The following is a 22,365-nucleotide window of genomic DNA, read 5'->3' as shown; positions in this document are numbered from 1 at the left end:
AAACTCAATAAAGCAGTATTCCATCAAATACCAACCGCAGTTTTGAAAGAAGAAACTCGTGCGGAAATTGATGCTGTATAAACTCATTAAAATTTACCAGGGATTTATTTTTGATATGCAGAAACATTTTTTTGGAAAAAAATCAATGCTTGGATATATTTTGTGCTACATAATTTGGTATTTAAGTAAAAATCAATACTTTAGAATGCTGCTATTAATACTGATCAGATAAAATCATTTGGTGCAAGTAATACGCTCCTAATGCTGCTATTAAGCATACATAACCGACAATAAAGGCATCAATGCTGAAAATGTGATTGAACTCTTTACTATGCGTGGCTTTTAGGCTTCTAATCTCAATTTGCAATGTTAATCAGATGCGTAGGTCTGCGTGGATGTTAAACCAGTACCCTCATTTTGTTGCTCCAATCACTATAGCATCCTTGATGGATATGAACAGTTTCATTTATTTTTAATGGTCCTCGATTGTTCTCCTCTGGCACTATAGCTTATCTAATGAAAATCACTTACTAATGACTAAAAAAATCTCAAATGTCAATAATTACAGTTCCATTTCCTTGAAACTCATCGCACAATTATAAACAGTCAGTAACGAACATGCAAATTTCATGGAATTGTTTATTTGAGTTTATAAACGATGCCATTAAAAGAAACTCAAAAGAAAAACAATTTTAAGGAATCGAAAAAATATAAAGTAATTTGATACAGATAATGAAGTCGCTCATGCAAAAAATAAGAGGAAGGAAGGAAATTTCAAAAGTTTCAAGTTGTTTTCAAAATTGTATCTTATTATGAAAGACAGTTTACCAAAAAATTGAGTCCAATTCGCACCTAATACTTGTTCTAATTCTCAAGAACTGTAATCATTGAAATTGGAAACTTGATTTAAATATTTTTGAAGAGTCGATACTTGAAAATTTCAATATAGCTGGATGTTATGTACATATATTAAGGTCGATTGATCGCGTCCTTTTTTATAACATTACCATATCAACAAAAATCAATGAAAGAAGGATCCCCACGTCTTACTTTCCTCTCTTTTTAAAAAAGGTCAAGCTTCATGAAATATATAATCAGGAAGGAAAAAGAGAAAACAAGTCAACAGTTTATACAAATTCATGAAAATCACAAAAAGGTTGTCATTAAAATGAGTTTGATATTGTTTTCAAGCTACCCTCTCACATTTTAATACTTATATCCTCCACTTATACACCCACTCTTCCACTTCCATCTCCTTAAATAATCTTAACCAATAATGTCTCAATATGACAAAATAGACAGTAGAATCACCACTAAACAACATTATATAAAATAATAAGAAGGGGTTATTTTTTAAGCATCATTGAGTTTCAAAACATTTGACTTCGATTTAATCAAGCTATTTGAGTAGTCCTACAATAAATAAAATGAGTTAAATTGTTGAGAGTTTTTACTCTACGTTACACTTGATCCTTATTCTCTGACCCTGTAAATACTCTTATGAATCTGACAAAATAATTATCTATAAGGCTCAAAAAAGGAGCGATAAAATGATGGTGGTAAAGTATTATGAACCCCAAAAATGATTATATACTTTTTTTTTTATTTCAGTCACTCTTCTTAATTTTTGAATGTTTTAAACAAGGGGGACTGGAGCTGATTGTAATTTGTTTTGATTTTTACAGATTTTAACTATTTAAATTAAAAATCTCAGGTCTAAATCTTTGTGGATTAAGTTAAAATGTAGTTTAACATTCTAGAACGAGGTTAAACATTGTAAAACATGGCATAACATTGTAAAAACATTAAAAAATAGCACAAAGCATTTGAAAACTGCACAAAACGTTCTGAAATTTTACAAAATATTCTAAAACTTTGCAAAACATTCAAAGTGTTTACAAAACATTCTAAAACATTAAAAAACATTCTGAATATGAAAATTTCATTATTATATCCAATTTTATTCTTGATCTATATTGTAACACAATTTCGCTTCCCCCTCCATTCAAGTAAATGAGAAAAAATAAGAAAGCTGAAGAAACCAAATCTGTAAATAAGCATGACGCAAAATATGGGACTGATGAGGGGGTATGTACCATAAATGATGTTAAGTACTAAACAGAACTGATGGGATTGGAGAGTTAAATGGAAAAGGGTGAGGTAATAATGTAAAGATGTGCCTCATATAACATCAAAATAAATCGTGCGGTTTCGGTTTTAATTTTAAAGGAAGGCCCAAACTTTTCTTTACTTTTACTTAGCATAAAAGTATTAAAATGTTTGTCCTTATTCTCCTCAATGTCTTGCCTTTTATGAAATACATTTTCATAAAATTTAGGACTTATTAAGTTTCCGTTCTGGACAATTTCCATAAAATGTTCTCTCTCCTACACACTTTTTATTATTTTTTTAAGGAACAAAAAGGAATGATGAAATTTAATTCCTTTTATGTTTGTATCTTTTTATGTTATTGACATCTTACTGCTCATTTTAGTTTCTTCTCCATACTTCTCATTCCATCCATTTGGCAATTCAACATATGAATGAAATGTAAAAAAATTGTCTGAAAAGAAAATTTCAATTTCTATGTGGCGTTGGAGTGGAAATGGCAACAGCACCAAAACCGCAAATCAATTTTTATACCTAGCATCTGGTTCAACATATATTTAGACATACATGTGCCATTTTTCCTTTTTATTTTTTCACTCTAAGACGAACGGTGTGAGGAGGAATTAGAAGCATTTCAGTCGAAAAAATATTTAAAAAAAAAGTTTAAAAGAAGCTTTTAATGTGAACATGTGAAACATCTTTATAAGTCGTTGTCAAATATTTTTGGGCTTATACGGTAGACTGACATGCCTTGATGTCTATATTTATGGATAAAAAGAAGCATAAAAATTTTGTTTTGAAGCTTTTTCCGATTACTTTTTCATCTTTTCATAGCACATCATGTCATGTAGCGATATAAAATGTGATACAATAACTACCGTAGCGTGCTGACTCTCTCGTCTCTCGTTATATGCTCAACGATTATAGTTATTCAATTGAAAGAAAATTGAAAAAATGGATGAAGGGGATTTTTCAATTTTATGGAAATGATGCCCGAAAAAGGCGCGCGCTGTTATTTGTTTTGTCTTATTGGCTAGCCATGCATAATGTTGAGTAATTTATGAGTATTCATTAATGTTGACTTTATATTTTGGCGCAGGAGTGTAGTTGGGGTGATTTTCAAAATACAGGTCGACAGTTCATGAATATAATCCATACTTTAACTGTTCAGACTTCTGAGATCCTTACCTTTAGGGTTTCTGAAGCCGTTAACGAAAACGGAAAACGGGCCGTTTTTTCGAAAAAATAAAAACGGAAAACGGCCGTTTTTTGCTAGCCGTTTTTCCGTTTTTTAATATGACTTTTTCTCTGAATTTTTGGAAAATTTTCAAAAATTTTCAAAAATTTTATTAATTTTTCGACTCAAAAAATTTTTAAATAATAAATTAAACTAAGAAAATTATTATTCGTCAATTTTTTTGGCCTGCTGTATACTTTTAGAAGTAAATTTTTCATGTACATATCTTGGTAAATCAAAAAGGACTTCAATTTGAATGCAACGTATTGTTTCCATTCCATTAAAAAAACGGACCCGTTAACGGCCGTTTTTCAGAAAAAAACGGAAACGGCCGTTTTTTAAAAATGCCGTTTTTCAGAAACCCTACTTACCTACTCCGCGTTCTCGCGCTCATAACGTAGACTTACAGTTTAAAGTGAGATCCGAGCCAGAAATTTGAAGGCATTATTGCCTGTAACCTTCAATGAGATGCTATGAGCCGCGGTTCCATGATCGCAAGATCGATACAGCAATGATTAGGAACAGTAGTACTAAACCATTCCGTTCCGCCACCGAGTCAGAATAGAACACATCAACTGTGTCTAATAATGTGTCTGAATTGCCAAGCTACATCCCTGATTCATATGCAAATATAATTTGATGTTAATGATCAAAGCGAGTACCGTCGGTGACCAAAAATGAGCATTTTTTGGATATGTCGAAAAGGCGACCTTTAATATATGAAAAATATGATTTAATATTCATTTTACAGCAGTCATGCCTCATACTTGGAAAAAATTAAAAAGTGTGTCTTTTTTATCGGCGAACATGCACACCAAACATCCACCCACGTGAACTTATTAACTTACTTGTTTTTCTTAGGTTTCATACTTTGGGGCATAAATTCTGTATGTTGTGTCTGCGTTGTCAAGGAGGTGGATTTTATGTCAGGCATTATCCTTAAAAAGTTAACCACTCATACATTTAAATTCTTATTTTTTTTTTATGAACAAGATATAACATGAGGGATCAAATTTTACGGAAAATAAATCAATAATAAAAGCTGGTGAGGAAAAGGTTGAAGAATTTAATGGTAAATAATGACATAAAACATAACTTTTCTTTTCTTTAACAAGGATTTCTTAAACATTTCCTTTTTATTTTATTACAACAGCAATGAGACATAAATTTCATGCTTCATGTACTTTAATCATAATATAAAATTATACTTTTTTATACAAAAAATAAATAACATGAATGAAGGCAAGAAAACTTTAAAACTTAAACAAATTTTATTAAAAACAATTTTTCCATCCGTCCGTAAAAGCAATTAAGCTTATAGTATGAAAAATATAAATTACAGTGTATAACCTTTGTGAAATAATGTGTAAAAATTTCTGTGTTTTTTTTCCGCATGATTTAATCGTGGTTACGATTAAATTTAAATTTTATGGACCATCAAGAATTTATGCTTGATTTCATCAACTGAAGTGTAAACTTTCTCGTCTGCACCACTGTTTTTTATTAAAGAATCAAAATCAATTAGATTGTTCTTGTGAGAATCTCATTCACTAGCATGTGGTAATGGTCTCGATCGACAAACTTCTCAGTTTCATTGAAAAAACTTTCAGGGATAAAGTTTCAACATCAAAGGTTTTACAACAGTATCAATCTACAGCAGTGGTGGACAACCTTTGTGTCGCGCTACAACTTAGTATTTAGCCTTGATATAAACCACACTCGGTATATGGTTTGTGGCATTTTTAAATCCATATTTTGGACCCACTTCACACAGGTTGTCCACCACTGATACATAGTGACACGAAAGAAAAGAAAACATTAATTAATGAAAATTACAAACTCAATAAAATATAATTAACGTTCATGTTAGAAACAATTTTCAATTTTACATATACTTTTTTACTCCTTATGATACTATAATAATAATAATAAAATATAATAAACACAATCATGCTGCATGACTATATAATTTTATCATAATGCCAACTTTTCTTCTGCTTCATCCCTCACTCGCAATTTTCTTTAATAATATTTTTTTTTCTTGCTCCTATCAACTTGTGGCAGTCGAATGAGTCTGGAAAAAGTTTCATGTTATTCTTATATTCCTTCAAAATAAGTGAGTGAATGGAGTTATAGGAATAAAATGAAAAATATTTGTGACTAGGCCTTGTAAACAACATCCTTTGAGCGCATTTACAAACTTCCAGAAAAATAAATCTGTTGATGTTTTTCACCGTTTTTCACTTGATTTAATTGATTGTGATCGAATTCCAATGCTTTAGGATGGATTAATTCCATTGAAAATTTTATTTTTGTACACAATCACTATAGAAATGGCTATTTTGATTCGGAGGATAGCTAGTAACCAGAAGGAATTGCTTACGTCTTTGTAGCAGACGTTCTTAACCTTTTTGTGGCAGCAATAACCAAATTTCTGTCAATATTTACAAAACTATTAGATTTGAAATTTCACAAAACCGTTAAATTTTGAATATTACAAAAACCGTTAAATTTTGAATTTGATAAAATTGTAAGATTTTGAATTTTACAAAACCGTTAAATTTTGAATTTCATATAATTTCATAAAGCTGTTAAATAGCATAAAATGCCCCATAAAGCAAAAACTGTTTTGACAAGCAGTGATTAAAAGATTTATGTAACAGTACCTGCCTGTTTTTTCGGCATTAAGAATAATTTTTTATCCAATTTAATCGTTGATATACGCCCGCAGTATACAAGAAAGACAGCCTAGTCACAAATTAAAGAGCTCTCTGCCAGAAAAAAATGAGCAAGGAAAGTGAGAGAAATAAGAATGAAGGAGGAAGGAGGAAAAAAAATTATGAAGTCGATGAGAAACTTTTCAAATTTAATAAAGCAGCAGAGGCAGCAAGAAAAGAAAGTTTGATAAAAGAATTTATTTTTTCCTTTCACAATTTTTTTAACCTTTCGTTTTGGCTTTTCTATGCCTTTCTCGTTCTTCATTTTCTTATATGTATATTTATTTTGCCTTCCTCACCATGGTCTCCAATGGCGTTCGAAAGATGATGAAAAAATTGATTGCTGCGTTGATGTCGAGATTGATGAAACATTTTCATTAAATTGTCGCATCTTATTGAGAATGAGATTCTCTTTATCACTAGCATTATCACTGCTATTAGTGCTTGTAGTCAAATTTCGTTGATGTACATTAAATCGATTGTAATACCATAATGGTGATGTCAGTAATGATCTCTCATCTGTGATGATTTGTTGACGATTACTTTTTTCATTTAAATTATCCATCTGATTGGTTATGTCTCGAAATGCTGCTTCACATTTTATCTTCTTTACTGTTTCCATTGTAATATTTTGTTCCAACGATTTTTCCATCAATTTTGATGATGACTTTTCAGTCGATAACTTGTCATGTAACATTTCAATATACCGTACACTCATCTCGAGGATATCAGCTTTTTCTAACTTTGTGGGACGTGATCCTTGAGTATGTTTCCATATTGTATTGCGCAATAAAATTTCTTTCAATTGTTCAAGCGATGTATTAATACGGGCTCGTCGTAGCTTTTCAATTTTTGGCTTACGAACTTTTCTTTCAAGCGACTTGTTGCATATCGATACGCTTGATGTAGATGATGATATGGAAGACGACATACTTGTTCCGTTTCCTTGGTTATAGCACTTGTGTATGTTTGTAAAAATAGCACTCTACACTTCCTATCAACAGAATCTTTATCGTTCAGTCAAAGGTCAAAATTGTATTGAACATTTACTATAATAAAATACAACAAACTAAGTAAATATATTCTATGTTCCTTTTTTTCATAGATGTTAACACTTTAACAATCAACAACAAACTGAATTTAAGCTAGACTTCCATAAAGAAATACCAAAAAAAAGAGACCCTCAATGATCTTAAATTACCTCAAAGAATCTTTCTCCTTTTTTTTCTCCAATCCACTCCACTCCATTGTTGCTCATACGTCGGGATTCCTCTTTTTTTCACTGTACATACTCACATACAAACATATAGCAACAATCATAATAGGAATGAGAATTGAAATGAAAAGAACAGCCATATATAGGAATGAAAAAAAAAATCCAATCCTTCCTCACTTTTTTGCTTATTATCCTTTTCTTATTTTTGCTCCTTTCATATACACATACACATACATGCATGCCATGCATAAATATACAGACAATTCACTTAAGTGTTGATGATACTTTGTGTATATAGATAAACATATAGAATAACATGAATAAATAAATATATCGTTTAGTAAATGCCGCAAAAAGCAACAGAAATATTCGGCAGGGCTGTTATCTTGCAATTGGGTTGGTCTAGATGTTAATCTGCTTAAGATCTGTTTGCTTCTTTTCATTGCAAATATTACTGGTCTTTTCAGTGGCACTTTGCAATCAAATCTTGAAATTGGCTGGAATTTTACATGGAGTTGAGTCGACTAAGGCTGACTTTTCCATGCAAAATATGAGTTGACTTCAAGCACTGCTTTACATATTGTATAACTCTGTCATGTTGTTCATAACTCTTTTCGACAATTTAATTTTGTGATTTTGACAATCAATCATCCTGAGTTATTGAATGCCTGAGGTAGAATACTTGGTATACGCTTGAGAATGCAATACTGGACATTCTTGCGTATCTTAAATTCGGGTATAATATAGAGTTACGCCAAGCAAGCGTCTAGATCAGGGCAATTCCTATTCCATAACCTAAAATGGGGAAATTAATCATTTTTAGCTACTCTCCTGTCTAAAATGTATCGAGCAACCAAACCCTCAGACTTAGATAGTGACTAGTAATTCAATTTAAGCAACTCTGGAATCCACATTATTGTTGTTGAAAAAAATGGAATTTATGTTTCTTTTTTTGTATTTACCTTATAAATGATAAATCTCATAAACGAGAAAAATGAAAAGGAGAGAAAATTACTGTTGGATGAGAAAGTAAAGAAATAAATAGGGAGTTATGCATAATAACTCTTGAATAAGTAAATGAAATTCAGATGAGAATCTGGGAATTTATTTTTTTGTGGATGAGATATTTGATGAAAATAAATACCGAGGATCATGATTGTGATAGGATATGAAATATCAAATATATATTCTGTGCCGTAATGCTATTGTGTTATTTATTAACATATTAAGCTAGTCGAAATACAATGTATGATTTTGGGTAATGTGAAATATCATATAAAGCAAAAAGCTATCATTGGAAAATGGATTATTGCTGTTCTTTTATTGAAAAATGCATATAATAGATATAAATCTAAAAGAGAAAATCAAATAACATTACAGCTAAAGCTTTAAGCTCTCTTATACTCTGTATTTTTTTGATAATGATATACACATACATATCCTGTAATAAATGTATATGCTGCCATCATTTTCTGCGTGTCGTGCCTCAATCGTATGTAATTTACGTTTAACGTGCGACGCGTGTGATTTTAGTGGAAGATAAAAGCGATGAAAGTTAAATAAAAAGCCCGTGAATATTTTTTTTAGTCATTTATATAACAAAAGCACGTACCATGCAGATGCGACGTCTACATACGTATATGTATATGAGAATATTATGTTCACATCTCTTTCATTAACACAACATAATCAACAAAACATTCTGTAACAGTCATAAATGATTATTTTAAGCATTCATACCTTTTTACTCACTCATATTGTTTGTCTCTGCGATCCTAATGACGATATGCTGTCATTTTGTAGTCATCATCCTCGTCGTCCCTTTTATCATTTCAGCAAATAATAAAATCCGTTTATGACAACTCTTTTAAAAAAGAAATCCTCGTTAAAATGCTCAATCAAATGACTTTATGCGAGTGAATACGAATGAGGATGTTGATATACATAGAAGACGAGGAAACAATGAAAAATAAAAATCCATTTCATCCCACCAGCAGTTATTACGTATGCTAAATTTGGCTCGAGAAAAATATGTTGATTCATCAGCATTTTTCCAATTCCAATTCAATTTTTCCTTCTTTTCCTCTCTATTTTTTCATCCCTTTCCATCTTCAAATCGCAGATCATAGAGAAGAAATTTATTTCTCTTACCGATATTCCATTTTTTTCCTTCTTTCTTTCTCTCATCTCTAACTGCTCATCTTTGATACCTTTCAATTGACTGTAACATTCAAATTGTAATGCTGTTATGTGGTATGTGGTATGAAATTGAAATTGATTGGTGAGGAAAATGTAGCAGAAGATGGAGAACAGTGTTGATATTTGACTGATTAGACTTATTATCTATAGGAGACAGGTCTATGATATAGACCAGTGTTGTGCAAACTGTGTGTTGCAGCCAGAACCAAAATGTGGTTTGAGAAAGTTTGCATAACATTGGTGTAGACGTTTAGAGTTCAGATGATGTATGCTTTCCTGTGGGTGTCCCATGATGCCCTACATGGTCCAGTAAGGCAATAGAATTCAAGGTAGCCATATTGTTTAGGATCTGGTTAAAACCTTCTTTGCTGCTCAATCAGAAATTTAACCAAGCCCCAGATGCAATTGATTAAATTGTCAACCATCGCTAACTGTTCAAACCATCCAAACCAACAACACTGAAGGAAAGCATGCCAAATTGTTGAGCATCAATGATGAGAAAAGCGATTTTTAAAGTTACTTTTGCCATCAATATTCCTTCAAACATCAATGATGCTTTCATTTGTTGGGGATGAGAAATGAGGTAAAAATTATATTCGATTCTGTCGTGTATAATAATATAAAGGTAGCATTCATATCAACAAGTATCATTTTCATGACATGTTTCGGAAGTTGATTTACATCGTTTTTTCTTCTGTCGACTGCCTAATTTTTGTTCGCTGTGAGGTATGAATTTGAAAATTTTATTTCTACTAGGCTGACAATTCCTTTAAATATTTGACTAATTAATTCCTGCTTAGTCGTTATGTATACACACGCATGGCGTGTTTTCCTTTTTTGTTCTGCTTCAATTATAATAATTAATTAATTTTCACTCATCAAATATTCATCCAATGATCCGTAATTTATATTTTAACTAACTAAGAGTAAATTTTGAGCATCTGATGACTTTGTTGTACTCCAGATAAGAAAATTTAATCGATATTGACTAATTATGTTATATATATTTTCGAAGAATTAATCTGCGTTAATTCCTTTTAATCACTCATTATGTTAATAACATTTTTCAGCCATTTCATGAGATTTAATCAGTGTAAGTATATTATTGATTTTTAAAAATATGTTTATAGCAATTAATTTCATTTTCATTGGCATGCCTCATCTCTTGATGTCAGAATGTATCTACAGCACTCAAGGGAATTTCAAACAGCAAAATAAATTATATCGTCAAAAAAATGTCAAGAACAAAACAATTGGATGTGAGCAGTTCTTTTTTTTGTATCTTCAAAATGTTTATTTAGGAAAAAAAAAGTAAATGCAATCAAATTTTTTGACATTTTTACGTACTTGTCATGTAAGAGTTTTCAAATGAATTACATAATGGAAAACCTTATACGTAATATTATTTTCGTGAAAATAATCCTAAAGTGTATTTTAATATGAAATTTGTCGTTAAAAGCATTAGTTGGAAAAATAGAATTGTGACTTTTTAATGCTCCCACGAACTTCTGTTTCTGAATTTCCTTAAGCGTGAAGACTCGCTTGTTAGGCATCGTGTTTTATCTGAAAATAAATTAAAAAAATTTGTGTTATCTTCAAACTGTGTCTAGAATCAACAAACAGCTTTTACTAAAGCTGTGGAATATAATCAAATTTATTTTATCACTAGAACCATTTGAACCTGCCCAACAAAGGAACAAAGCAGTTAATTCTAAATATTAAATGATGTTTATTGTTTGACGATTGAAAACAAACTTAATGTTTACATGAAGGGGTATGCAACTATTTAAAGGGGAGAATCAACATACTAGATGCAAATACAATTTAAATTTTAAAATACCGTTGACACATGTTATTGCTTTACAAACACATTCTAATGGAATACTTGATTCTAGTGGAATTGCTAAATATTTGATGTTTACTTAAATGTTTAATTGCTTTTTGCACAAAATAAAACTTTTAACATAGATAAAAATTGACCTAATCTGCTTTTAAAGAAGTGCTGCTTATTTATTCACGTAAACATCTGATTCCTAGTTTTATCTTTTCACTCAAAGAGCTTTTAATCATGCTGAATAAATGATAAGTATACTTTCTAGAAAATATCCATTCATAGCTGCTTCATCGCTTTTTTTTCATTACATGCTTTGGTAAAATGCGGAAAAATATTAATTAATTTAATATAAAAAACCAAATCCATGAGAATTGAGCTAAGAGATTTAATATTTTGATGATGTATGCTTATAATAATATAAAAATGGAAGCAAGGATTTAGCGAATGAGAGCAAGTGCGGATTTTGTGGAAGAAAAAAAAATTCAATTATATTTAAAAGCAATCCATGAAACTCATAGAATCAAGCACGAGAATAGGTAGTGTGAATGGCAATTTTTGTAAGTCTTTTCGTATATGAGTGTTTATGTATAATAGGTAAGTATGATAATAGCACATGTGAAAGTAATTTTCATGGGAATGAAGAAGAGATAAGACGGAAATGTTGATATGAATGGGAATTAGCTCTTTGGTGCTGTTGAAATTAGAAACATGTTCTCATAGCTTAAAAATGAGGTTTACATGAAAATGTGAAATTCAATTTCCATTTTTCCTATTTAGAGCATCATAAAAAGTCGTTATAAATGCTAGGGATAGACAGTTCATCATCTATGTATTCCTTTACAAACACCTCCATTGAGATGATACGTTGAGGATCTCATAAACATCAATTTACTTTTTTTATTGCCGATAAGAGTTCAATGAACGAATCAACAGTTCATCACATTCATCGGCATGTCAATCAATGCATGGTAGTTGAGCAGAAATTCATTTCAATAATAAGAAAATAATACAATTAAAGCCGGAAGCATAATTTCATCCCTTTTTTTTCTCTGTATTGAAATATACGTGTGGATCTCCCTCATTCACGTCGATGTTGTTGATGATGATTTTATCATCGTTTCGTGTCGTGTGAAAAGAGGTAAGAGAATGAGAGAAATATTCATTACAGATTTCCTTTTCATAAAATTATCGCTATAAAGTGAAAACTTTTCTTCTTTTTTCTTCCTTTCTCCTTCGACTACCTCGACTTTTGAGAATCTGATTCTTAAAAATCACTTTGTCTTGAGAATATTTGGGAAACATCCTGGGTGTCAAAAAGGTCAGAAAATAGTCTAGCAAAGAGGAACGTTGCTGATCTAATCAAAATTATTTGGAACCGACCATAATGATAAGGAATTAGATAATGACCAGGAAGGCAAGATTTTATTTGGTAATCGGGAATTCGTAGTAAAGCAGCTAAGGATGGCTAGAATGGCTGCGTTATCAGATTGTTGATTGCACTTCACGGCAATCAGATGTGGCTAATGACATCCAAAGGGCAATTTTGAGTCCCTATTAAAATAACGAATTTTAGAAACTCAGAATTTCAGGCAACTATCATGGGATCCAAGTTTTCAAATTTTAAAAAAACCGTTAATTTTTCCAAGCATTTTATTTTTGCTAAATTTTCTTCTTATATTGAAGAACTAAGCTAATTTAATTGTTTTGAATGTGAATAAACAATTTTATTGTAGAAAACATTGGAAGCTTGATGTATATAAATGCATTGTAAATTCAACGGTTTTTTAAAATTTGAAAATTATATTTGTGAAGAATTTTTCGAAAAAATGATACGGTTGAAAAAATGAAGTGTTCGTAAAAATGAAGTTTCGAATTTTTAAAATTCGTTTTTTTAATAGGGACTCGGCAATTTTTGGTGGAAGCCACTTGGCAAGCATGAATATTTTGTGCAGATCAGGCAGATTAACTCTTCTTAATCTATTACGTTCGAGCTCTGATTTTATATGAACTCGTTTTAAAGCATTAAAGCCTTAAGCACGTAGGTGGTCTAGGGAGGGGTTGAAGGAGATTTGGGATCAAAACCCTCTAATTTCCCAAAAGTATGCTATCTGGCAACTTGAATCCCTTAAAAAATCCTGTCAACGTTCCAATGGAAAAAGATGTTTTTATATCCAACAGCTAATTTTCAGTGCGCTTTGATAAATTATGTTCATTGAGCTTCTAACTTTGTTGAAATCGCTCAGTTCAACTTAGTTTAAATAAATAGTAGATGAAAAGTGAACATCACGTCGCCCTAATTCCGATGTTCATTTAACATTTCCGTGCATATTCATACCTTCTACATTTGTATACATATATTTTTTTAAAGAGAATAAGAAGGAAGAGAAAAAATATTAAAAGGAACATTTTCATCAGCTACACCACCTTTATGTAGTTTTAAATTAACAGTCGTCGTCAACGTTGACATGAATGAAGACAAGAACGAGAAATGAAATGATAATTTTGCGCCTTTTTAAGAGAGCATAAGAGAGAAAATATTACCTTTGCCTGACATTTAAATAAATATCATTTTGGCGTGTTTCCCATTCCATCCTACCATCCATACATTTCTATACAGATCCTATATATAAAATTATATTTAATAAAATATTCGTAACAAGAGAAAGGAAGCTCGATGATATCAACAAGTATAATTTACATTACAATATTCACAGGAAATTGCTGGGAACTTTACTTATTTTGAAAGAGGTCGTCCTTTATCATATTTCATACATTTCGTCAACGTATGTTGATTTAAATATAAAAAATGAAATTAAAATGATGTGGCATTGAATTGACGTGAAGATTATTCAACTTGAGCATTCAAGACATTACCAATGACAATGTGAATTCAGTCAGACAGTAGACGATGAACATGATTTTCCGTTCTCATTTGGATTGAACAAATTGAAAGGATTTATAGTGTAAATAAATGAAGCATGAACTTGTGCTCAACTTTATGTTTAGAGACAAGACACGAGCATGTACAAAGTGTAAGTATAAATCACCCACAATACAGTAAACCGCAAAAAAATAACGTACCTGTTAATGTACAACTTAATCCGACGACATGCTAAATGATTCCATCTTCCTCTGAAATTCTTCTTTGAACTTCTTCAAGGCTACTTTTCGTGGCTTCTTCCGACTTCCCCAATTCTTCTTGATAAGGTTTTTACGCTTTTTTATGAGCGACTTATTGATATTAAAACCATCACAAACATTTAATGTACGCTTTGTTGCACGTCCTAAGTCTTTTGTAAATGTTTCTTCCTCTAATGATTCGTCTTTCTCAAAAATTGTTTCCAGTAATGTAGGCTTTACTTTTACATTCTTATTGATATTGAGATAAAATTTCTTGACATCCTTCTCAGTCTTAAATTCTATAGTACTTGAGCTTAGTTTTCTTTTCTTAATCACTTTGTTATTTATGGAATGCATAGCGTCTTCTGATCGACTTCTTTTCCGCCGAAGTGTACGTTCATTTCCTTCATTAGCCTGCATTGACTCCTCCAGCTCATCTGATGATCTTTGGACAATAAATGTATCTTCTTCCTCTGATCTTTCTAAATTTAAATCTTCCATTTTTCTCTCTATTACCGGTGCTTGAATCATCTGCTAATTATATGAAACAATACTATTTATGTTGCTGATCATGTATTGATATTTATCGTACCTACCATTTGAGAATCAAATGAGATTTTAATACAACTTTAATCATTCAATGTTGATATGAGCGAATGTTTATTTATTTTTCTAGATTATGCTTAAATTAATAATACATCTTATGTAATCATTAACTTCCAGTGATAAACCTAATCATTAAACTTAATTGTTTATCTTAGTTCTTGTAAAATACTTATTATTAATAACTTTTAATATGATTTTTTGACTTAAATTTACAAGTTTCTTAAAAATTCAAAACAATTTATTTTCGAAATTAACTAGGCATGGACACTAATACACAGATTCATATTCTTGTATGAAAGACTAGAGATGAAGGAGAATTTGACTAATTTGCATGATTGTGAAATTTTATGCTTGAGATTTCATTAAAATCATAAAATATTTATCTGATCACTTTTCTTCTGAATTTAAGTTGGCATTGAGTTTCAAATCCTTAAAAGTTGATATTCGAAAATTCAAAAAATAATTTTCCGTTAAAATTAAGTCTGAGAGTTGTTACTATCCGACGTGGTAGTGACTGTAGTTGTTGTTACAATAGTTTTGGATGGTTCAGTTTTTATAGCTGGCAGTGATGAATTTTGTTTCAATAGATTCAGTAGTTCCACATGCGTAGATTTCAAATTTCTATTAGCTGGTATTAAATGGAATATTGGACGAGTAGGATTGCTTGTATGTCTCATTGCTTTCGGTGGAGATGTTAATGCTGAAGTTAGTAAAGATGCTGTTGGCTTTTGTGTTGTAGTTACGGTTGATGGAACTGGAGCATTAATGAAGTTATTTGTGGCAGTTGTTATGAAAAATTGTCTTTTGTATAAATTTTCAGCTTCCGATTCTGTTCTCTTTCTCTTTAGTGCTTGATGAAGTAAGCTAGTTCCACTATCAGTTTCATCATTTGTATCTGAATCTGATTTTATTGAAGATTTTAAAATCGATGGAGTTGTATCATATGAGTATTGAGTTCTAGCACAATCTTCCAGCAAGTTCCTGCATATTTTCTTTATCTAAAATTATTGAATTATTAGAATCATGACATACTTAGTTGTAAATCATCAAAACCTGTTGTTCTTCAATTTTCTCGTCCGTGTTTTCCTTGATATTTTCGATAGCTGGCTGGAAAAATTTGTCAACAAAGTCCTTCATGATAACATCCACCTGTTTGTTGAAGTAACTTTGAATGCTCATTCGCAAAACTTCAAGGGAATCGAATCCATTTTTTAAGGAACTTTTATGACGTTTTTTCATTAAATTTAACACTTTTGTAGCTGATTCTGATTTCTAAAGGACATAAATAAATTTTATGACTGAATTTTCTTTAAGGGATGTATGTTTATGACTTACAGCATTAGAGCTTTCTTGTGTCTCAGCTACTTCTACATTTTCAGATGATGAGGATGATTTTGCTTGAACAACCATGGCTGATTAGTCAAATTAAGTAACTTTTAATTGAATTTTCAAGGAAATTGTTGTCCTGAAAAATCCTTTTTTAAGGATTTATTTTTTTTTTCGAAAAGGGATATTTTATTTAGTCACGTGTTGCAAATTTAACGGAAAAAATTCAAAAAACAGAATCAACTGGTGCAATAAATAAATTTTATTAAATACTTAATTAGGTACATGTGAATTGCTGTCTATAATTAAGGAAGAATCCCCGATTTCCAATATCTATTGTTTCGTTTCCATTTGTAACAACTTTTATGGTAAATGGCTTTATGTTACCTGAAAATAATGCAATATATCCATTAAACTACTCTATATGGCTATTAACAAGGCATACTTAATTTAGGCGCGAATCCAAGTCCACATGATAAATTGCTAGCCATTGGAGTCCACACATTGTTAACTTGCTGCATTTGACTTGGTATCGTAATATAGTCTGTAGTACATGCTTGACTTTGTACTGCAGATGTACCAAGTACATTATGAGGAATAGAACTTACATCACCAGTTAATGTAAAAGCATAAGCATCAGATGTTGGCAGTGAGTAAATAATTGCACACATTAGTGGATCTTGACGGATACAAATGGTATAGTTAAGATTAGCTATCTGTCTAGTGCCAACAACGCCTATTGAATTGTATTGGCCCGATACACTGCTGGCATAATTGAAACTTTGAATGTTTCCAGTTGTGTTAATAAAGTATTGTAAGCAATTCAGAGGTGCTGAAATATTAATCAAAATTTATAGCACCTGGAAATAAAACACATTACAGCATGACTTACCACGAAAAACGACATCATGATTGCGGACCAACTTTAATCTTCTCTCAAAATGGTCAATTTTTCTTCTTCGTTGTGCAATCTGAATTACTCGAATTTTCCATCTTCGTGTATATGCATAAGATGAACTTGCTGCAATCTTAATGTTCAATGGAAGAAACTTTCCATGACGACGCTTGAAGAATCTTTTGAATCTTGGAATATTTGGTATGTGAATGTAGTAATGCTGTCCGGATAGTTCTCCACAAAGTCTCGGCACATTAAGTGAATCGGATTCTATTGAGATGTAGTCACGTGTACACAGTCCATCTTGTTTTGGGATGTAAGAGAATAATTAAGGATAACTATGCCTTAATGATACAGACTTCACTACAAACTCAGCTATGGAGCCTTATTACCCGAAATGAACGTCTAACTCCTTGATTATGTTTAATTTGATCGCTCATAAAAGTAAATAACCTCAAATTCAATGTAATACTTACCCCCAGTCGGTGGTGCTAATGAGAAGTATATGAACTCAACTCGCAGCTGAGTTACATGATGATGAGACTTCCTGATGTAATAATTGCACACAGTTCCATTCCTATAACCGTCAGGATAGCGAGGATTTGTAAGCATAACAACATCCTCGTCCGTTGTCTGACCACACTTCAAATAGTCGACTAGAAATGAAGTTATAGTTAGTTCAAATCCAGTAGGATGTTGATCATCTCACCATCTTCTTCCCAATCTTCCAAATCTTTCGAATAAACAATTTGATTTTCACTTTTGTGGACGAAACTTCCTATCAGCAATATGATTATTAGAAGTTGCCTCATCGTTACTCTTAGACCCTCAATACTAGACTAAGTGAGATTGTAAAGATGCATCTTAAAATGTAGAAAAGGTGGAAAAAAGTGAAAAAGGTGCGAGATGTGGACGAGAAATTTAAAACTTTCACAGCATATGATATTGTGGCTTAATAAATGAAAACATACTTTATATGTATTGGTCTTAAAATGTACTTTATTGTCGTTTATTATCTGGTCATGATTTTGAGGAAACTTAAGCTTAATAAAATTTTAGTTGTACTTTAATATTGATGAACGTCAGTTACTCTAAACAGGACACATATTCTGACTATAAGACAAACTCCATCCACGATTTGAAATATCTTGATTTTCATTTCCATCCGTTACAGAATAAATTACAAATGGTCGGATGTTACTAGTTGTTGGAGCAAGACCTAATCCACAAAATCGATCACTTGGCATAGCAGCTCCATTCTGTTGAGCATTTGGAATAACAACAAAATCGGTTTGACATACTTGACTTTGAACTTGAACTGAGCCTAATATAGAAGGAATTACGGCACCGACATCATTAGTAAGCGAAAAGGCAAATATATCAGTTCCAGGCTAGATAAAAAATGGAAAATCAGCATAAAATTAAAATAAGTAAGTAAAATTTTTATACCAAAGACCAAGTAATTGAGCACATTCCAGGCTGAGCTAGAATACAAGAACCATATGCCAGATTTGCAATTTGTCTTGTGCCTTGCATACCCATATTATTTAATTGGCCACTTCCAGCTGAGTCATAGTTGAAACTTGAAATTGTATTACTTGCATCCGTCCAATATTGAAGACATCCAAATGGTGCTCTTGAAGTGGAATCACATCCAATTTGTTGAACATGAAGATGCCAACGACGATTAAATGTAAATGCTGACGATGTTGCAACAGTAATAGTGACTGGATTATCTCCTGCGAAATCGACATAAACGTGTTGACCTGAATTTTCACCGCATATTTTAGGTACAAATGAACTTCCTCCAGTTACAGTGAAATAATCGGATGAACAAACTCCATCTTTATGAGAAATTTTACAGTTAGATACATGTTGATGCTTTAAATTAGAAATAAAATATACCTCCAGTTGGGGGAGCAAGTGACATGTCCAAAAATGAAATTTTCAATTGACACACATCAGTTCCCATTCTAGTGACTCGAAGATTACATCTTGAACCACCAGCAAATGTTGCAGGATAATTGACATTCACAAAATATGTGTTATTCGTCTGAGTAAATCCACCGCATGTCTTGACGACTGTAAATTTATTAATTAAAGAATCGATTCAAATTCCAATAAATTTGAGAATTGCTTACGAATACAGCATGATGCTTGCGGCGTGTTAGCTTGAGAACATGACGTAGTTCCGGTTAAAGTTCCACCTAAATCATTACACTGTCCTTTTAACATACAAGTTCCAGTCAAACTATTTGATCCAACGCACACATCCTGTGAAAATCGTCCCAAAGTGTAGAATGGGAAGTCTTAAGATTAGAAAAAGAATTAGTCCGCGTATAAGTGAAAGGTGTGACTATTTTTCAGTATCGCAATTTGCTCTACTTAATACATTTTGTATCTGCAAATCATCGAATTTTCTCCGAACATCATTCATACTTACATCTTGCACTTCTGTGACTCACAAGTGAAGAATTATCCCCAATTACGTGATTTGAACTTGAAAGGTCTTCATGATAAGAACTGTTTATATTAAGGCAAGGAACTGATTGTACATAAACTAATATTAAAGACAATGAAGCTATAATCAACTTTCTGACTTTCATTGCTTCCTTTATTTCTTAGCACAAGAAATTTACCACGATATGCTATCAAAGACACTCAAAAAAGAACTGAAAGAAGTTCTGTCTTCTATAACTTATTAAAATATACCAGAAAGAAAAATTTACAGTTCTGTCAATATATGTGGAGAGTAGAAAGTGCTAATTGCAACTCGATTCTCTCACGATTTTTTTTCCTTTCCTTCTTAATTTCTAAGCTGCAATGGACCCACCTTTCTTTACGTTGATTATTTAACTTTTCTTAGTCAAATAATGCTCAATGTTCTTTTTCTTGCGTCATTCTTGGAATTTTTGTGACTCTAACATAAAAAGCAAATTATGACCTATTATGTTTCTTATGCTTATGTGATAGCTCAACATTTCGATGCATGAAACTCTTACTTCTACTAAAATAGTGTTAATTAATTAACGAAGAAATTCGCGTTCTCATTTCTCTTTTATTTGGTATAAATTAATCTAAATTTTCATATCTGCGTTTTGACATAGATATGCTTGGATATATAGCAACAAGTAAAAAACGAGATATTCAGAGATGCTTATATTTATTTGTATAATTAATTGACAGTCCTAAAAGATATGTCAATATATAGGAAAGAAGTTTAACTATCCATTTCGTTTTCATTTCGACTTCGTCTTATACGTTCTGCGAGCATTTGTCTTGGATTATTTTGGAATTCAGGATCTTTCCAAAGTTTTTGCATATGATCGAATCTATCCAAAAACTTTTCCGTCTTTTCGTGAATCATAATTTTCTTCTTCTCAAATTTATTCTTCGGCTTACGTTGAGCTTTCTGTTGATGGGGTGATTTAGCTGCTTTAGAATTATCCCTAATTGTCATTAGTTCATCAAGTGACGGCAGTGAATCCAGGAGTGGTCGCAAATCTCCAATTATAGCAGTCTTTTCACGCTGTATGAGAAAATATATTTTTAATTTGTTGTGCATTATTTTAATTAGAAAGTTTTTGGCAGTTCCATTTATGCACAAAGCATTAAAATGCGCCAAAATATTTTGCACTTACCTTCTTTCTAGCTTTTTCTTCAGCAAATTTTATCTTGGTGTTTTTGATTCCATCGAGTACTTTTTGCTTCTTTATTTTCAGTTTCTCCTTTTTACTGATGATCTTTTTGCTTATTCTAGAGATTGGAGTTGATATTTTTTTTGCTACCTTTTTCACTTTATCCTTTTTTGAAAATGATTGATCTAAATTCGATGATTTCTTGGATGTTTTGGTCTTCTTAATTTTTCCCATAATTTATATCTTATTAATTACTATAATTAATATTTTGCAAGTAATATTACCGCTTTATTACGATAATTTCTTTGAAAATATAAAATTGCAAAACTTAATGCATGAAAATGTGCCGAAAAGTATCAACAAGAAGGGTGCGCAAATATGAATTTCGAAAAAAAATATTTTGCAAAATATTTTATTAAATCAGCCATGTCAGCTAATAGTTAAACTTATTTTATTATATTTAGATCATCAGGAGTACCATTTCACTTACCAATTGCACTATCAGCAGTTTATTAAAGAAATAATTTTTTCAACAAAAGAGAAGCTACGCGTAAAAAACCGTTGAATAAATTCAAATAATAAACAGAAAGATACAGCAAGGAAATGGACATAGAAATTTACGATGAAGTGGCTAATAAAATATATTCCAAGATACCAAATGTGAATAAACTATTGTCAAACTGTGAATTGGATTCAAAATTAGTAAGGGAAGGTACAGAGGAGAAGCTTGAAAAGATTTTCAGCATAAACACTTCTGATATTGTTGTTAAAGGAAGAAACAGAAAACGATATGATCTATCAAAAGTATCTGCAATGGTCAAAAAGCTTGACATGCATGCAAAAACATCATCAGATGTGCCAAAAAAGAAGACTGCTCGATCTGGATCAGTGAGCTCATTAGGTAATTTATTTAATATCACTTTAATATAATTCACTAATAATTCATAAATCAATTCCAGGTTCCGAGGACAACAATCGAGATTATCAAGCTGAAATTCTTAGTCATTTACAAGAAATGCGAACAACAATCGGAAGCATTAAAAACACAAGTATCATAGAGGATGATGGGAATTCAGCTTTTGAAGCAGTTACAACATCCAATAATAATTTTCTACAAATGGTTTTTGGACTTCAGAGAATTGCGAATGAGATGAAAGTAATAGCATCAAATGACAGTGTTACTTCCGATAGTTTATCGCTCTCGTTTGTTGATGACACTTTCATTGATCGGTTAAAGAAAATAGATAAGGTGAGTTATTTTAAATGTTCGAATTAATAGTATGGAGATAACTGTTTGACTATTTACAGTGCCTAGGTGACATGCAAAAACTTCATGAGAATAAAAATCCCGTCACAAATTTGGAAAGGAAAGAGAATCTCAAGTTAGAATATACAGCGATAATTAATAATATATTGGGAACGATTGAAAAGAATCCTTATTAGAACGTGTTCCTTATTATATACAGGA

At 31.4% G+C, this 22,365-nt stretch overlaps 6 protein-coding genes across 7 annotated transcripts; 1 reads left to right on the top strand and 5 right to left on the bottom strand.

Annotated features, from left to right (window-relative positions):
- Positions 1–5,964: 5,964 nt before the first annotated feature.
- On the bottom strand, positions 5,965–8,259 carry LOC139094696 (enhancer of split mgamma protein-like). 2 transcript variants are annotated; one of them, XM_070645836.1, is made up of 3 exons: positions 7,457–8,259; positions 7,265–7,354; positions 5,965–7,112 (listed from the first exon to the last, which is right to left on the bottom strand). In XM_070645836.1, the coding sequence occupies exon 3, from the start codon at positions 6,992–6,994 to the stop codon at positions 6,359–6,361; it is 636 nt and encodes a 211-aa protein (XP_070501937.1). In that variant the 5' UTR covers positions 6,995–7,112; positions 7,265–7,354; positions 7,457–8,259; the 3' UTR covers positions 5,965–6,358. The 2 variants fall into 2 exon arrangements, with proteins under 2 accessions (XP_070501937.1, XP_070501936.1); XM_070645835.1 differs by having other exon boundaries at positions 7,265–8,259.
- Positions 8,260–14,408: 6,149 nt separating this feature from the next.
- Positions 14,409–14,789, bottom strand: tant (tantalus). The gene has a single exon (XM_070645438.1). It carries the CDS (start codon positions 14,787–14,789, stop codon positions 14,409–14,411), a length of 381 nt encoding a protein of 126 aa, XP_070501539.1.
- Positions 14,790–15,363: 574 nt separating this feature from the next.
- Positions 15,364–16,496, bottom strand: LOC139094723 (uncharacterized). Its single transcript, XM_070645877.1, has 3 exons — positions 16,374–16,496; positions 16,092–16,310; positions 15,364–16,036 (listed from the first exon to the last, which is right to left on the bottom strand). The coding sequence occupies exons 1-3, from the start codon at positions 16,446–16,448 to the stop codon at positions 15,515–15,517; spliced, it is 816 nt and encodes a 271-aa protein (XP_070501978.1). The 5' UTR covers positions 16,449–16,496; the 3' UTR covers positions 15,364–15,514.
- Positions 16,497–16,641: 145 nt separating this feature from the next.
- Positions 16,642–19,865, bottom strand: LOC139094399 (uncharacterized). Its single transcript, XM_070645436.1, has 9 exons — positions 19,703–19,865; positions 19,401–19,568; positions 19,165–19,341; positions 18,709–19,103; positions 18,374–18,650; positions 17,736–17,915; positions 17,257–17,562; positions 16,810–17,196; positions 16,642–16,751 (listed from the first exon to the last, which is right to left on the bottom strand). Exons 1-9 carry the CDS (start codon positions 19,863–19,865, stop codon positions 16,642–16,644), a joined length of 2,163 nt encoding a protein of 720 aa, XP_070501537.1.
- Positions 19,866–20,405: 540 nt separating this feature from the next.
- On the bottom strand, positions 20,406–21,223 carry LOC139094677 (ribosome biogenesis protein SLX9 homolog). The gene is made up of 2 exons (XM_070645809.1): positions 20,901–21,223; positions 20,406–20,788 (listed from the first exon to the last, which is right to left on the bottom strand). The coding sequence occupies exons 1-2, from the start codon at positions 21,129–21,131 to the stop codon at positions 20,480–20,482; spliced, it is 540 nt and encodes a 179-aa protein (XP_070501910.1). The 5' UTR covers positions 21,132–21,223; the 3' UTR covers positions 20,406–20,479.
- Positions 21,224–21,382: 159 nt separating this feature from the next.
- Positions 21,383–22,361, top strand: LOC139094722 (uncharacterized). Its single transcript, XM_070645876.1, has 3 exons — positions 21,383–21,798; positions 21,857–22,146; positions 22,206–22,361. The coding sequence occupies exons 1-3, from the start codon at positions 21,501–21,503 to the stop codon at positions 22,338–22,340; spliced, it is 723 nt and encodes a 240-aa protein (XP_070501977.1). The 5' UTR covers positions 21,383–21,500; the 3' UTR covers positions 22,341–22,361.
- The last annotated feature ends 4 nt before the right edge of the window (positions 22,362–22,365 follow it).

The sequence above is a fragment of the Chironomus tepperi genome, unplaced genomic scaffold (genome assembly GCF_022539635.2).
Source record: "Chironomus tepperi strain 1889 unplaced genomic scaffold, CSIRO-AGI_Ctep_v1 contig_354, whole genome shotgun sequence".
NCBI classification, from domain to species: domain Eukaryota; kingdom Metazoa; phylum Arthropoda; class Insecta; order Diptera; family Chironomidae; genus Chironomus; species Chironomus tepperi.
Note: the sequence above shows the minus strand (reverse complement) of the source record. Positions and strands in the feature narration are given on the sequence as shown.

Excerpts from the sequence above, each read along its gene's own strand:
- LOC139094696 (XM_070645835.1), bottom strand. The coding sequence starts at position 6,994 with ATGTCGTCTTCCATATCATCATCTACATCAAGCGTATCGATATGCAAC.
- LOC139094677 (XM_070645809.1), bottom strand. The coding sequence starts at position 21,131 with ATGGGAAAAATTAAGAAGACCAAAACATCCAAGAAATCATCGAATTTA. Across the intron at positions 20,789-20,900 it reads AAGAAAAAGCTAGAAAGAAG|CGTGAAAAGACTGCTATAAT; the intron begins GTAAGTGCAAAA and ends TTTCTCATACAG.
- LOC139094399 (XM_070645436.1), bottom strand. The coding sequence starts at position 19,865 with ATGAAAGTCAGAAAGTTGATTATAGCTTCATTGTCTTTAATATTAGTT. Across the intron at positions 19,569-19,702 it reads GAGTCACAGAAGTGCAAGAT|ACTTCCCATTCTACACTTTG; the intron begins GTAAGTATGAAT and ends TCTAATCTTAAG. Across the intron at positions 19,104-19,164 it reads ACTTGCTCCCCCAACTGGAG|ATGGAGTTTGTTCATCCGAT; the intron begins GTATATTTTATT and ends TTTCTCATAAAG.
- LOC139094722 (XM_070645876.1), top strand. The coding sequence starts at position 21,501 with ATGGACATAGAAATTTACGATGAAGTGGCTAATAAAATATATTCCAAG. Across the intron at positions 21,799-21,856 it reads TGGATCAGTGAGCTCATTAG|GTTCCGAGGACAACAATCGA; the intron begins GTAATTTATTTA and ends AATCAATTCCAG. Across the intron at positions 22,147-22,205 it reads GGTTAAAGAAAATAGATAAG|TGCCTAGGTGACATGCAAAA; the intron begins GTGAGTTATTTT and ends GACTATTTACAG.
- LOC139094723 (XM_070645877.1), bottom strand. The coding sequence starts at position 16,448 with ATGGTTGTTCAAGCAAAATCATCCTCATCATCTGAAAATGTAGAAGTA. Across the intron at positions 16,311-16,373 it reads CACAAGAAAGCTCTAATGCT|AAATCAGAATCAGCTACAAA; the intron begins GTAAGTCATAAA and ends TATGTCCTTTAG. Across the intron at positions 16,037-16,091 it reads AGAAAATTGAAGAACAACAG|ATAAAGAAAATATGCAGGAA; the intron begins GTTTTGATGATT and ends CAATAATTTTAG.
- tant (XM_070645438.1), bottom strand. The coding sequence starts at position 14,789 with ATGCATTCCATAAATAACAAAGTGATTAAGAAAAGAAAACTAAGCTCA.